General features: G+C 38.4%; 1 protein-coding gene across 1 annotated transcript in view; it reads left to right on the top strand.

Annotated features, from left to right (window-relative positions):
* The window catches only part of SCARB2 (scavenger receptor class B member 2), an 89907-nt gene that overhangs the window by 54169 nt on the left and 19853 nt on the right, over nt 1-15885 (top strand). The window contains exons 5-8 of the mRNA XM_056803288.1: nt 6954-7045; nt 8313-8432; nt 9987-10156; nt 13961-14079. Of these exons, the coding sequence (XP_056659266.1) occupies nt 6954-7045; nt 8313-8432; nt 9987-10156; nt 13961-14079 (501 nt within the window). The remainder of the gene's footprint in view (nt 1-6953; nt 7046-8312; nt 8433-9986; nt 10157-13960; nt 14080-15885) is intronic.

Consider the following 15885-nt stretch of genomic DNA (forward strand, 5'->3'; position numbering starts at 1 on the left):
TTTCATACAAATATTTTTCCTTATTATTTCTTTGGGGTATAAACCCAGCAGTAGTTTGGCTGGACCAAAGGGCAGGCTGTCTTTTAAAGCCCTTTGGGCATAATTCCAAATTGTCTTCCAGAATATTTGGATCAATTCACAACTCCACCAGCAGTGTATTAGTGTCCCAATTTTGCCACATCTCCTCCAACATTTATTATTTTCCTTTGCTGACATATTGGCCAACCTGATAGGTATAAGGTGGTACCTTATACCTTATACCTTATACAAAGTTGTTTTGATTTGCATTTCTCTAATCAGGAGGGATTTAGAACACCTTTTCATGTGTTTATTGATAGCTTTGATTTCTTCCATCTGAAAACTGCCTATTCATATCCCTTGACCATTTATCAATTGGGGAATAGGTTGATTTTTTGTAAATTTGACTTAGTTCCTTATATATTTGGGAAATTAAACCTTTGTCAGAGAGTTTTGTTATAAAAATATTTTCCCATTTTGTTGCTTTCCTTCTAATCTAATTTTGGTTGCATTGGTTTTATTTGTACAAAACCTTTTAAATTTAATATAATCAAAATAGGGGGCAGCTGGGTAGCTCAGTGGATTGAGAATTAGGCCTAGAGACCGGAGGTCCTGGGTTCAAATCTGGATTCAGGCACTTCCCAGCTATGTGACCCTGGGCAAGTCACTTGACCCCCATTGCCTAATCCTTACCACTCTTCTGCCTTGGAACCAATACACAGTATTGATTCCAAGAAGGAAGGTAAGGGTTTTAAAAAATACATATAATCAAAATAATTCATTTTACATTTTGTAATGTTCTCTATTTCTTTCTTGGTTTTAAATTCCTTCCTTTCCCATAGATTTGACAGGTATGCTATTTTATGTTCACCTAATTTATTTATGATTTGAGGGAAAATATTTAGCAAAATTAATGACATATTGGAAAATTATGACCATATATACACAGTATTCCACATCTCTAGTTTCCCCACCTCTGTGAAGAATGTAGACCTTCTCATGTCACTTTTTTGGGGCTAAACTTAATCTTAATTATTTAGTCTTGATCATTTTCTGTTGTCATTCTTTCCATTTCCTTTTCCATTATTGCTGTCATTATGTATATCATTCTCCTAGTTCTGCTCACATCCCATTCTTCATTTCTCACAATTCAATAATATTCCATTACCTTTGGGCACCACAGCTTGTTTAGTTATTTTCCAATCAATAGACAATTTCTTTTCTTTTTTTTTTTAAACCCTTACCTTCTGACTTGGAATCAATACTGTGTATTGGTTCCAGGGCAGAAGGGTGGTAAGGGCTAGACAATGGGGGTTAAATGACTTGCCCAGGGTCACACAGCTGGGAAGTGTCTGAGGTCAGATTTGAACCTAGGACCTCTCATCTCTAGGCCTGGCTCTCAATCCACTGAGCTACCCAGCTGCCCCCCAATGGACAATTTCTTATTATTTTGGAGTATACAAGTTCTTTCTTTTTTATCACTGATCTTAGGGTATGTGCAGCAGGATTTTGGGGTCAGAGGGTATGGACATTTTAGTAATTTCTTAACATAAATAATTCAATAATTGCTTCCAGAATGGTTAGGCCACTTCACAAAGAGCTTATGTTATTTTGGGAGCAACAACACATACATATATTTATAAATATAAAATATGTATAAATTAATTTTGGAGGAGGTTTAGGGCATGAGTGGGCGATTTGTTACCGAAGGATTAGGGATTCTAAAAGGCACAATGTAAGAGTAGGCCTGAGTGGAATAGAGACACAGGAGGGATGAGGATGGTGTGGACAGAAATGAGAAAGTAAATCCATTAGCAATACTCAAGCAATGGAATTTTGCCTTAGAAGAATAGCTGCACGTGTGCTTTTGATAACTTCTTTCAAATAGACACTCAGCCATTCTATCTTATGGGACTTTGTGGAATCCAGCCCAAAGGCTATATGGTTCTGTTCAATTCTTTCAGGCCAAAATGGGCAAAGTAGTGGCATCTTTAAATGAAAATAAATTTAACTTAAAAATAAAATAGATTAAAACCTTTAGAGATAACTCAGGGATTGGGTCTGGACCTGTGGTTTCTTTGGGATAGAGAACTCTCTCTTTTTTTAAAAATTAATTTATTTACTCAAATTAGAACATTATTCCTGGGTTACAATAATCTCATTATTTCCCTCCCTCCCCTCCACCCACCCTTCCCTCAGCCAATGCACAATTTCATTGGGTATTACTTGTGTCCTTGATCAGAACCTATTTCCATGTTGTTGGTGTTTGCATTAAGATGTTCATTTAGAGTCTACCTCCCCAGCCATATCCCCTGGACCCATGTATTCAAGCAGTTGTTTTTCATCTGTGTTTCTACTCCCACAGTTTTTCTTCTGAATGTGGAATAGTGTTCCTTCTCATAGATCCCTCCAAGTTGTTCAGGATCACTGCATTGCCACTAATTACATTCGATTGTACCATAGTGTATCTGTCTCTGTGTACAATGGTCTCCTGGTTCTGCTCCTCTCACTCTGCATCAATTCCTAGAGGTTGTTCCAGTTCTCATGGAATTCCTCCACTTTATTATTCCTTTGAGCATAATAGTATTCCATCACCAACATATACCACAATTTGTTCAGCCATCCCCCAAATGAAGGGCATCCTGTCATTTTCCAATTTTTGGCCACCACAAAGAGCACAGCTATGAGTATTTTTGTACATGTCTTTTTCCTTATTATCCTTTTGGGGTACAAATCCAGCAGTGCTATGGCTGGATCAAAGGGCAGACAATCTTTTATTGCCCTTTGGGCATAGTTCCAAATTGCCCTCCAGAATGGTTGGATCAATTCACAACTCCACCAGCAATGCATTAATGTCCCAATTTTGCCACATCCCCTCCAGCATTCATTACTTTCCTTTGCTGTCATGTTAGCCAATCTGCTAGGTGTGAGGTTGTTTTCATTTGCAAGAGATTTAGCACACTTTTTCATGTGCTTATTAATTAATAGTTTTGATTTCTTTAACTGAAAATTGCCTATTCATGTCCCTTGCCCATTTATCAATTGGTGAATGGCTTGATTTTTTTGTACAATTGGTTTAGTTCTTTATAAATTTGGGTAATTAGACCTTTGTCAGAGGTTTTTGTTATGAAGATTGTTTCCCAGTTTGTTGCTTCCTTTCTGATTTTAGTTACATTGGTTTTGTTTGTACAAAAACTTTTTAATTTGATGTAATGAAAATTATTGATTTTACATTTTGTGATTTTTTTCCAACTCTTGCTTAGTTTTAAAGTCTTTCCTTTCCCAAAGATCTGACATGTATACTATTCTGTGTTCACCTAATTTGCTTATGGTTTCCTTCTTTATATTCAGTTCATAAGCCCATTCTGAGTTTATCTGGGAATAGGGTGTGAGGTGTTGATCCAAACTTAATCTCTCCCATATTGTCTTCTAATTTTCCCAGCAGTTTTTGTCCAATAGGGGATTATGGTCCCAAAAGCTTGGATTTTTGAGCTCATCCTAGACTGTCTTTCTGAGGCCATTTAGCCAAAGTCTATTTCACTGATCCTCCTTTCTGTCTCTTAGAAAAAAAGTTTTTTGTTTTGTTTTTCTTTTTTCCCTCTTTTTAAATTACCTTTTCATGATTCTCTTGAGTTCTGTGCTTGGGCATTAAATTTTCTGTTCAGGTCTGGTCTTTTCTTTACAAATGCTTGGAATTTTCTATTTTGTTGAATGACTATACTTTCCCCTAAAAGAATATAGTCAATTATGCTGGGTAGTTGATTCTTGGTTATAGACCTAGTTCCCTTGCTTTCTGGAATATCATTTTCCATGCCTTGGTCCTTCAGTGTAGATGCAGCCAGATTCTGTGTTATCCTCACTGTGGTTCCATGGTATCTGAATGACTTCTTCTTGGCAGCTTGTAATATTTTTTCCTTGGTCTGATAGTTCTTGTATTTGGCTATAACATTCCTGGGTATTGTCAGTTGGGAATTAAGTATAGGAGGTGATCTGTGGATTTTTTTCAATCTCCACTTTTTCCTCTTGTTCTAGAATATCAGGATAGATTTCTTGGATAATTTCCTGTAGTATGATATCCAGGCATTTCCTTTTGTCATGGTCTTCTGGTAGACCAATGATTTTTAAATTGTCTCTCCTGGAACGATGTCCTGCTGCCTTGTGAAGTCACTTGATTCTAGTTGTTGTAATCTGGTTCTTAAAGACTAGATTTCGTCCCTGAGTTTTTGGTCATCTTCCTTCTGGATCATCTTTGGAGGTCATCTTTCATTCTCTTTACCTCATCTCTCATCTCCTTTACCTCAACTTTTATTCTCTTTACCTCATCTTTCATCTCCTTTGCCTCATCTTTCATCTTCTTTGCCTTGTCTTTCATCTCCTTTGCCTCATTTTCAAGCTGGTTGATTTTGCCTTTCAAGACACTATTTTCTGTTTCCAGATGACTTATCTTAGTTTTTAAGTTCTTTTCCCAATTGTCTTCAGCCTCTCTTAACTGTGTCTTGAATTGTATTTTGAGTTCTTCCAAAGACTATATCCAATTCACTGGATTTTCTGTTTTATTGCTTGGTGTTCCCTCCTTCTCTGTTCTGTTTGCTCTTTTTTCATTACCTGTATAGAAGCTATCAATTATAATTTCTTTTTTCTTTTTCTGTTGTTTGCTCATATTTACTACCCCTTCTTTACTTCCTGCAGTTGTCTGTGCTCTTGCTTCTCTCATTTTTTTTTTAAGTTTTTGGGTTTTTTTTGTCAGTCTCCCCTTTTGGAGCTTTGTCAGAAGATCTCTCAGTGCAGTCTGTGGGGGAGGGATGTTGGAACTTTAACTTCCCTGTCCTCTGGAGTCTTTGATTGGATTAAAGTCCAGCAGTCTGTGGGGGAAGGGTGTTGTACCTTGAGCTTCCCTGACCTCTGAAGATTTTTGATGGGATTAAGTGGGGAGGGGGTTGGGCTGGATATGCCCTGAGGCCAAAACCTCCTGGAAGGCTGGAGCAATATGGAGGATCTCCACCACTGTGACCAGACTTCCCGCTCTGCACTCCCTCTCCAGCTCCTTCCACACTGCCTGCGTTTGATGCTCTGAGTCTGGCACAGCCCTGCCCACAAGGTACTCCCTCCAGACCAGCACCTTTGCTCACCCAGAGGTTCCCACTGCTACTGGAGGCTTAGAGCTCTAGGGGGCGGCAGGATCCTGGGACTTTCCTTCTCCTTTTCCCTTAAATCCGAGTGTTCTAGAATTCTGGCTTTTGGGGGGGCATACCTTTTGAATTGAGTTCAGCAGGAGGGTTCCTTGGCTCTGTCTTGTTGTTAGGTTTGATTTTCAGTCCCCCGGGAGCATTTAGTTTGTAATTGGTCAGGAAGGGTTTTCAGAGGTCTGAACTTTCACTGCCTCTATGTCGCCATCTTGACTCCCACCCTCCTAGAGGACTCTATTGAGTGAACTTCATATACTAGTTTAGACAGGTATTCTCTCTAAAATCTATCATTATGAGAATTGCCTTGAGCAGCAAGAGGTTACGTGATCTGTCCAGGATGTGTCAGAAGAAGGACTTTAAGCTACTTTGACTCATCACCTCTGGAGTATCAAGTCAAACAAATATTAGATGATGATCTACTAAGGACAACAGATAACTTGATCCATTATTTTATAAGATTATATTGTTGACTTGGAAATACACAGAACCATTTAAGTAGTCAGAAAAACCAAATCTTTAATCAGGAACGAGATTGGTCCTTAATATTCAGCCACCACACAGAGCCCAGTGCTAAATACTAGAGTCAAAACTCTGGGGTTCTGAGGACAGTGTCTATGAGAGGATCACCCAGCTAGATGATTCTCCAAAGAACAATAGAATTTGGGGACTTACATGCTTTTGGGGGAATTAAATACAGCAAACATACCCTGACAGGCTTGGGAAAGAGACTATAGCTAGAGACTAGGGTATCAGGGAGTAGCCTAACTTACAATGGATACAAAAAGGATGGTTCCTGCCAGGTGTTGGTCTTCTTGGGAAAGGATCTCTGATACAATGGGGGAAATTTCTAAGACAAAAAGAGTGATTGAGGATTTGAGCATTTCTATCACTCCTATTCTGGACACTTAATGGATGCTTAGAGATCCCTTGTTCAGTCTAAGACAAAGTTCATTTGGGACCTCCCTTAAAGGCAAGTTCCCTAGAGAAATGAGCAAACTTGAGACTTCCAGAATTCAAGTTGACAATATGCTCATATATAACTGTTTGGTGGAAAGGAGCAACATTTAGTCCTTTCCTCAAAACATCTAGTGGATAAAGCACTGATCCTGGAGTCAGTAAGAACTGAGTACAAATCTAGTCTCAGACACTCAGGATCTATGTGATCCTTGGCAAGTCACTTAACTTGTTTGATAGATAAAAACATCGCCTCCTAGGCCCATCATGAGGTTCAAATGAAATAATATTTGCAAAGCACTTAGTACAATGTCTGATGCATAATAAGTGCTTAATAAATGTGTTTCCTTCCTTTCTTCCTCTTTAAACTTAGCATTCAAACTCCTTTTTGTTCTTTTCCACTATGGTACAAAAATTAGGTCCTGCAAACAAAAACTTCCTTTTAAAAAAAATAGCTCTATTCCTTTCATTTTTTTCAATTACATATAGAAACAATTTTTCAACAATTGTTTTCTAACATTTTGTACTCTAAATTCTCTTCCCCCTTCTCTCTCCTTCCCCTCCCCTGATGGTAAATAATCTGATATAGGTTATACTGGTCCTGTCATACAAATGTATTTCCATATTCCTCATTGAGTTATTGTGAAACTCATGAAGGAAAAAAGTGAAAAATGGCATGCTTCGACTTATATTCAGTCTGATAGTTCCTTCTATGGCTATGGATAAAAGCAAAGGCTTTCCTAATGAGGACTTAACTTTTGAGTGTCCTTACATTTTTACCTTTTTTATTTCTAGAGGAATGGCACTGATGATGGGGACTACCTTTTTCTAACCGGAGAAGACAATTATCTTAACTTTACAAAGATTGTGGAGTGGAATGGGAAAAGGTAAAGTAGCTAATCTACATGTGTAGTCCATGACCCTTTGGACATATTGCCCATAATTTTCACTAATTTAAATATGAACTAAGTTTGTTAAGCATTGAACATTTTGGGGGGATTGAAAACTGCTGCAAAATATGTGGTTTCTGAAGCTATGTACAAATGACATGGAATTTTAACATAAGAAAAGTCTTAAAATATCTAGTCCCCACCACTCAGTAGTCATTCACTGAGTTTTAGCTACTACTGTTTAAGGGGAACTTTCATTTATATTGCTTTCATGGTGGTAGTGGATTGATATATTTTTTTGATATTACATCACTTTGGAAATGAAACTTGTTTGTAGCAAGACAGTGTAGAGATAAGGCAGCTAGGCTGCATAGTGGAGAGAATACCAGATCTGGAGTCAGGAAGATTCATTTTCCTGAGTTCAAATCTGGCCTCAGCCAGTTTTCAGCTTTGTGACTCTGGGGCCAGTCACTTAACCTGGTTTGCTTCAGTTTCCTCAGCTTTAAAATTAGCTGGAGAAGGAAATGGCAAACCACTCCAGTATTTTTGCCGAGAAAAGCCCAAAGTGGGTCATGAAAAGTTGGACATAACTGAAATGACCAGACAACAATAGCAGCACAGCAGACAGAGCACTGGGCCTAGATTCAAAAAGATGAATGAGTTTGAAAAACAGCTTTATACACCTAATAGCTATGTGACCTTGGGCAAGTCACTTGACCTCTGTTTGCCTCAGTTTGCTTATCTAACAACATCTATCTCCCAGAACTGTTGTGATGATCAAGTGAGATAATACTTGTAAAGCACTTTGCTTACATTTAAATGCTGAATAAATGCTAGCTATTATTATTTTTCTGGGAGTGAATATAGTCAGAAGGGTTAACAGACTTTTGTAATTCCTGTTCTTAATGAGTTTATGTTTTACTATTTGTCAAAACAGTCATGTTTATATCATGTTGGATATTTTATTTCTACCTTAAAGAGATCTGTGTTTCTACCTTGTAGGCCTAAACTATATGAAGGAAAGCAAAGAGGACTATTGCCATTATCCATATTGTTTTGGGTAATTCAAGGCTCTTCCCATAGGATTTTGGCATCAGAGGTTCAGAGCTATCCTTGCTTTTATTGCCTTATTATTTATGGCCAAAAGGCCACTTTTATGTCTTAGATGCAATTTGGTTCTACAAGTAGGCTGCTTCCAGTTAAATTATGGGAAATTCTTATAAACTTTGACCCTCATCTTTTCCTGCTCTTATTTTAACTACAGGTCACTCAGCTGGTGGGCAGCAGAGAAATGCAACATGATTAATGGAACTGATGGAAATTCCTTTCATCCATTAATATCCAAAGATGAAACCCTTTATATCTTTGCCTCTGATTTTTGCAGGTGAGGATAATAAAACTATTCCTGGAGGTCAGCCTCACCAGAACTTTGATGATGGCTTTTTTTGAACATTATCAATTGACATGAGTAAATTAGGTGCTATGTGAGTCATCAATTCGTGTCTGATCTTTCTCAATTATACTGATAAATTTTATGGAGTAGATGGACTAGACATCTTCATTTCCTACAATGAAGATTTTGTCCTTGGTGATCTCTCGAAATGCAACATATGCCCATCTAGCTAAATGTAAAGAAGAGGTTGAAAGCTATTACAATTAACCTATAAATTGTTAAGCAGCGATCAGAAAAAAGGGGAAAGTAGAGCTTTTGAATTTTTGTCCATTCCCCCACATAAGGAGGAGGCTTAATGCCAACCAGTTCCTGGTTAATTCAAGTTTGATTTTGGGACAAAATGAGACACTCATAACTCATTGAACCATTAACAAAAGGAAGTTTATTTTTCCCTAATGAAGCAAAGATATAAAACAAGGATGCAGTGGCACTTAGCATCTTTAGAAGTGGCCATCTTTTAACAATATGGAAACATGTCTGGTCAGCAAGGCAGGTTATGGTGACTTTAGTGATCTTCAGACAGTTACCCAGTTGGAGAAGTCCAGATTTCGTGTGGGTGGGACTTTTTTTCCCCGTTTAAAGCCCTTAAGTTTCATCTGAGAATCAATACTGTGTATTGGTCCCAAGGTAGAAGAGTGCTAAGAGCCCTAATTCTCAATGGGGGTTAAGTGACTTGCCCAAGTTCACAAAGCTAGGAAGTGCTGAGGCCAGATTTGAATCAGGACCTCCCATCTCTAGGCCTCTCTCTCAAACCACTAAGCCAACTCCCTGTCCCCTTAATTGGACTTTTTATGCCCTGTTAATAGAAAATTTAGGAATCTGGCTGGAGATTTTTAAATATTTTATTAAAAGAAAGGAGAAGATGAGAGATGAGAGAGGAAACAGATCATTCTTAAAGAAAAATTACCCTCATCTTAGCATCTCCATTTAGCTGCCAGCAGAGTGGGCTTCTAGTCAGTTCTAATATGGAAATGGAAAACCCTTGTGCTTCCTGGCTCAGGACTAATATACCTCCCTCTAGTGGAGTTGTACTCTGAGGCTCCAGCTGGTGGCAAGGGACATACAGGGGATGCTTAGGCTGTTGTCAGGGGATGCCATCTGGGACATTAAATGGGGTGGAGGTAATTTTCCTCACACAGACGTCAGGTGGCACTCTCTGCTTTCAAGGAACTCACATTCTAATGGGAGAGGCAATACATGCAAAGCAGAAGGTAATCCCTATTCCTCGTGTCATTTCCTTTGATTGCTGAACTGCCTGGCTCTGGGTGAAGGTGGCAAAATAAATAAACCTCTCCTTGAAAATCTGACCGCGGATGAAGAATAGAGGGAACTGTGCTGGCCTGAGGGACCTAAGATGCTAACATTGCAGTTTGGCCACAGCTGAGTCACTGTTGCCCATGTTCTAATCTGGGTGCATTGCCTTGAAACCTACAGTCATAGCACGAGCTGCCCAGTCTCATCAAGTCTGTCTTTGTTTCTTTGTAGGTCAGTGTATCTAAAATTCAGTGACATGGGAAATGTGGAAGGAATCCCTTCTCTTCGCTTTACTGTGCCACCTGAAATGTTTGCCAATAATTCTGATAACAGCTGCTTCTGTAATCCATCAGGAAACTGTTTGGGTTCAGGTGTCCTGAATATCAGTGTCTGTAAGAATGGTAAGCTAAAAGGGAGGTCCAGATCATGGGTGTCTGAAACGCAGAAGGTGCAGGAGATGCTCTTTAACCATGATTCATACCCCACCCTCAACTTACTCAAAAGACTAAAATGTATTCAAGCATGCAATGTTATCAAGTGTTGTTCATTCATTTTTTAGTAGTATCCAACTTTTTTGTGACTCCATTGGGATGTTCTTGTCAGAGATACTGGAGAGGTTGCCATTTCCTTCTCCAGCTCATTTTACAGATGAAGAAACGGAGGCAAACTGAATTAAATGACTTGCTTAGGCTCTCACAGTTGGTTAAATGTTTGAGGCCAGATTTGAACTCAGAAAGATGAGTCTTCCCGACTCCATGCTTAGTGAAGATCATCAAACAGCAACATTTCTATTTTTCTAACTTAGGATCCTTTAGGACAGTGCTATCAAATGAATAGAAATGGATATATTCTTGCAGGCTGCATATTGGCTTAGAAAACCACAATTTGGTGTTTTCTACATTGTAGTACATATTTTTTTTTAATTTTGTTAAATATCTCTAAATTTTATTTTAATCTACTTCAGGTTATACTCAGGTTTGTGGACTGCTTGCTGGCAGTAAGTTTGGCACTTCTGTTCTAGGATATTATTAAAACCTGGATTCAAATCATGCTGCAGGCACTTATTAGCTATGTGACTGCAGATTACTTAAACTCCTTGAGCCTTAGCTTTTTCATCTTTAAAATAAGGCTAACATTAAGATTATTGAGAGGATTAAATGAGATAATATATGTAAAGTTCTTTGTAAGTTTTAAAGTGATAGATAGATAGATAGATAGATATATAAACTATATATGTCTTTTAAAAATTATTTTCTTGTTTTGTATCACTTCTGTTTCTGAATCTATCCATTTTCCTATCTCTAACCAATTCCCCCTCCCTTACTCGACTGTAATCAAGATTTTTTTTTAAAATAAAGAAAAAAAAACTTCATAACTGAGACAGATGGAGCTAGAGAGAGACAGAGAAACAGAAAGTCAGGCAGAAAGGGAGGGGAGAAAGAGAAACAGAGAGAGAGAGGGAAGGAGGGAGAGGATGAATATTGAGAGAAAAAAAGGAAAGAGAAGGAAGGAGAAAGAAGGAGAAACAGACAAGAAAATAGACTTAGGAACAAAAAGAGAGAGAAGAGACAGGGAGAAATGGGGGAGAAAGTCAGGGAAGAGAGAGAGAGAATATGGACACTGAACTGAAATAATCAGAAATATTCTATTTAGCTTTAACATGTGGGGGGTTGGTGGTTTGTGGTCTGGTTTTGTTTTCTAAATGTTGAGCTAATATTGCCCACAAATTTATTAGATGGAAGGTCAGAAAACCTTGTTTAAAATATAAGGAAAACAAGAACCAGGAAAATGAAACTGTTTTCTCAAAACCACTGAATAAGCTTTTAGCTAGAATCTGATGCTTTTATGATCCATCCAGTGTGAAACTTACTATGAGTTTCTGCTGCCTCTTAAACATTTTTTTATGGGTCATTGTTTCCACTTGGCTATAAAACACTGGGTTTGACTTTATCACCATAAAGGAAGTAGTAACTGATCCTGGCTAGAATTGATGTTTCTCCAGGATCCCCATTATGAAATGTTTGGATTTTAAGGAACATAATTTGGGAAATAATTGTAGGGATATCATTCCATATTATTATGCCTTAAATTTAAGAGTCTTAGGAAATATTGATTATTCCTTGTCCTGTTCCTACAAATCAAGATGGCAAATTAGGATTTGCTCCATCACTCAAATGACTTAAAAATCCTTTAAAGGGATGATTTCAGGGTCAGGAATGGTTCTGGCTCATGCGGCCTAGGAAAAGTTATGAGGCATAGAAATTGATACTTGCTAGTTGGTTTTGAATGATCCTTACTGTCCGTGGACTAGTGTTAGATTTAAATTGGTTGAGGTCTTAAACTGTAGTGAGTTAAAATGGTGGAAGATATAAATTGTGATAGATATAAGAGAGGGTGAGTAAATTTAGACTGCAGCAAATATGTTTCACTACAGTGTCTTGGTTTTTAAATCAAATATAAGGTGGTCACCAGGGAAATATTCCCAATTATTCAAATACCCAAGTCAACTGGTTTTTATAGAGATTTTAAAATTAATAATATAATGAGGAATTAGAGAAAGAGTAGTAAAGGAATAATTATGAAGGGCCTCAAGCCAATATGGCCTAGACCTGAGTCTTAAGAGAGAGAATCAGTCAGTCAGTCTTTTAACACTCACCACAAGGTCTGCCTAAACAAGGATTCTAGTGACACCAGGCCAGCTCCATCTCAGCTGACTTCACCAGAGAGCCTTCCAGCCAGAGACTGTTCCAAAAGGCCTCTCTCCAGAGCCTCCAGAGGGACAGAGTCTCCTTAGAGGAGCTCCAGCGAGACCTCCTTAGAGATTGTCCTCCAAGAGCTTCCCTTCTCCAGAGCCTCTCTCAAGAGATTCTTCCCAAGCAATCCTCATCAGAGATCCTCCACAAGGAATTCCTCCAAAAGGATATCTCTTCAAGAGATTCTGCTTTTTCTTATATAGGGGTTTTTCTCCCATGTCACCTCCCCTAAGTCCCTACATCTACCAATCACTGTAGATGCTTTCCAAAGGACTGCCCATCTGAATTCCTGCTAAGTCGACAAATCTCCTCAGTAAGTCTGAATCAGAAAAAATGTTGCTGTGTCAACCAAATCTCCTCAGTAAATCTGAACTAGAGAAAACACATCTGAGTCAACTAATCTCATCAAGAGAAAACTTGCCCGACCCTTTTAGGTACCTAGCATCCCATTGTATCAATTCTAGAAACAGGCCTGGCTCAAAGAACTCCTTGCCTTATTATAAGCATGGGTCCAAGTACTTTCTTTGTTTAGCAAGGAGTTTTCTCCCCTAAAGCAGTCTTAAGTACGGTTGGAGTAGAGGTCCTCCCATTTCTGATCCTGGCGAGTTCTCACATCAAAATGGGGAATGTTTCTCAGTAGGGAATTTGTTCCAATTAAGAATTCCCTGATGGGGAAATTTTTAACATTCACAAGTCTGAGAGATTTCAAGATTTACACTAGATCCCAGGCACATTTGATCCTAGACATAAATCTAGACAGGGTTTTAGTTATGAATTTCTTTATTCATCAGCTATAGTTGTAGTGGAAGCAGCTAGGTGGCACATTGCAGGGACCAGAGTTGGAAAGACTCATCTTCTGGAGTTCATGTCTGGCTTTAGATACTTACTAACAGGATGACCTTGGGCAACTCACTTAACCCTGTTTGCCTTAGTTTCTGTATAAAATGAGATAAAGAAGGAAATGGCAAACCACTCCCCTATCACTACCAAGAAAACCTTGAATGACATCACGGAGTATCTGACATGACTAAAAAAATGACATCAACAACAACTCATAGTAGTCTATATGTATGTGCCAAACTAGCATTCCTTAAACAAATGGGATGTTAGCCAGTTCAGTTAAACAAACACCTACGAAATCTCTACTATATGCAAAGCACTTTGCTGGGTGCTAGGGATACAAAACCCAAGCAGTCTCTAACTGGAAGGATTTCACCAAGCCTGGTGTATGGTAGGAGCTTTTATTCTTGGCTTCATCAATCAATAAATCAGCAAGGATTTATTAAATTCATTATGTCCTAGGCACTGGGCTAAGTGCTGGGACACAAAGAAAAAGTAAAACCAGTCCCTGCTCTCAGGGAGTTTACATTCTAGTTGGGAAGAGAACTCAAAGCAGATCATAGAGAGTTTCTAAACTTCAAATGAAAATTTCCCTTCTCTCTTAAAATACAGGTGCTCCCATTTTTCTGTCTTCCCCACACTTCTACCAAGCAGACAAGAAGTTTATTTCAGCAATAAGAGGCATGAACCCAAATAAAGAAGACCATGAAACATTTTTGGACATCAACCCTGTGAGTACAATCTCCTCAGAGTATCAGAGTTTCCTCATCACACTATTTATGTGGTTCAGTTGCATTATTACATTGTGCCCTCTTAAAAAATAAATTGTAATACATGTAAAACCCAGTGGAATTGTGTGTTGGCTATGGGGGGGGGGAGGAGAAAACATGAATCATGTAACCATGGGAAAATACTCTAAATTAATTAATTAAATAAAAATTTTCAATAAAAAAATAAAATAAAAAATAAATTGCTTTTCCTTAAACTACCCAGCACTTTTCTGTCCATGTTAAAAAGCTAGAGTTCTTTCTTGTCCATCAATGAAGTGCCGAGGACCCTAACAGGGGAACATTTCACAAACACCAATACTTCTCTCGGTCCTTAACCTTTTTGGTTCATGAAACCCTTTCGCAGTCTGGGTACCTCCTCAGAAATATGTTTTAAAATGCATATAAAACACATGGGATCACAAAGGAAACCAATTATATTGAAATAGTTATCAAAATATTTTGGAAAATCAAATTCATTAACCCTCGATTAAGAAGCTCTACAAGGGCTTGGAAGTATCTGAAGGTTTTTACTCTATTAGGGGGATGGCATACTTGCCTTGTAGGGGAGTCACAGGTGGAAAATTTTTCATTCCAAGTTTGGAGAGAAAGAAGTAGGTACCTAGAGGTCATAATAATGGGTGCTACTAGCATTTTGGGGGTGTGGTGGGGGGTTGTAGAGAGTCCAAAGTGGCAGAGGTGGATGAGAATCTTGATGACAAAGGACTATGGTTTGAGAACCAAGATGAAGGCTTGGGATGGTAAGAATAGGTAATGGTGTCTAAGGCCATATTTGAACCCAGGCCCCCCAACTTCAGACCTGGTGCTCTATCTACTGTGCCACCTAGCTCTGCCTCCATCCCCTCATTATCTTTTAACTGCTCAATATAATGGCCTTCAGAATTTGACCCCCTTCACTCCTGGATATAGCTAGGTCTCTATTAATGTGAATAATAAATCCTTTTGAGTGGCCAAATCATTCAAATTGGCACTGCATATTTCCACTGGGCTGGAAACAATTACCATATTTCATATAACTTTAATTTCTTATTGTGTTACTCCAAATACATGAAGGCACCTTTTGGGAGTCATTGTTCACATTCTTTAGGTTCTCCTCTTGTCTGCCTAGCCTGCTTCAGTATCCTCTTCTGAATCTTTATTTATGTCACATCCATCCACGGTGGGTGCCCTTGAAGTCCTGCTCTAGGTTTTCTTCAATTTTTCCTTTATCCTCTATCCTCAGCTCTCATGGTCTAACTATCATCTCTATACAGAAGATTCCATGTCTTTCTCTTGATCGCCAGTCCCGTATCATCAAGTGCCTATTAGATATTTTGAACTGGATTGCCCCTCAGGCAGCTCAAACTCAACATCTTCAAAACAGAAGTAGTTATCTTTCCCCCCAAACTGTACATTCTTTCAAAAGTCCCTATTTCTGTCAAGAGCACCATCTTCTAGTCACTTAAAGTTACTAGATCCTCAGTATCATTCTTTATACCTCTTTCACTCATTATACATATTCGATCAATGACCAACTGTTAAAATTTTTTTTTCTATATATCTCTTATTACATACTTTCTCTTCTCAAAGCTACAATCCTAGTTCAGGGCATTATCATCTCTCTCCTCAATTTCACAATACTTCTAATTCCTCTCTTCCCCTCAAGTCTCTCCCTTCTCTCATCTACCCTATGCTAAGCTACCAAAGTGATTTTTTAAAAGTATAGATCTGTTCATGTCAACCCCCCACTACCCCCTTCTTCTATAATGC

The sequence above is a fragment of the Monodelphis domestica genome, chromosome 6 (assembly GCF_027887165.1).
Source record: "Monodelphis domestica isolate mMonDom1 chromosome 6, mMonDom1.pri, whole genome shotgun sequence".
In the NCBI taxonomy this organism is placed as follows: Eukaryota; Metazoa; Chordata; class Mammalia; order Didelphimorphia; family Didelphidae; genus Monodelphis; species Monodelphis domestica.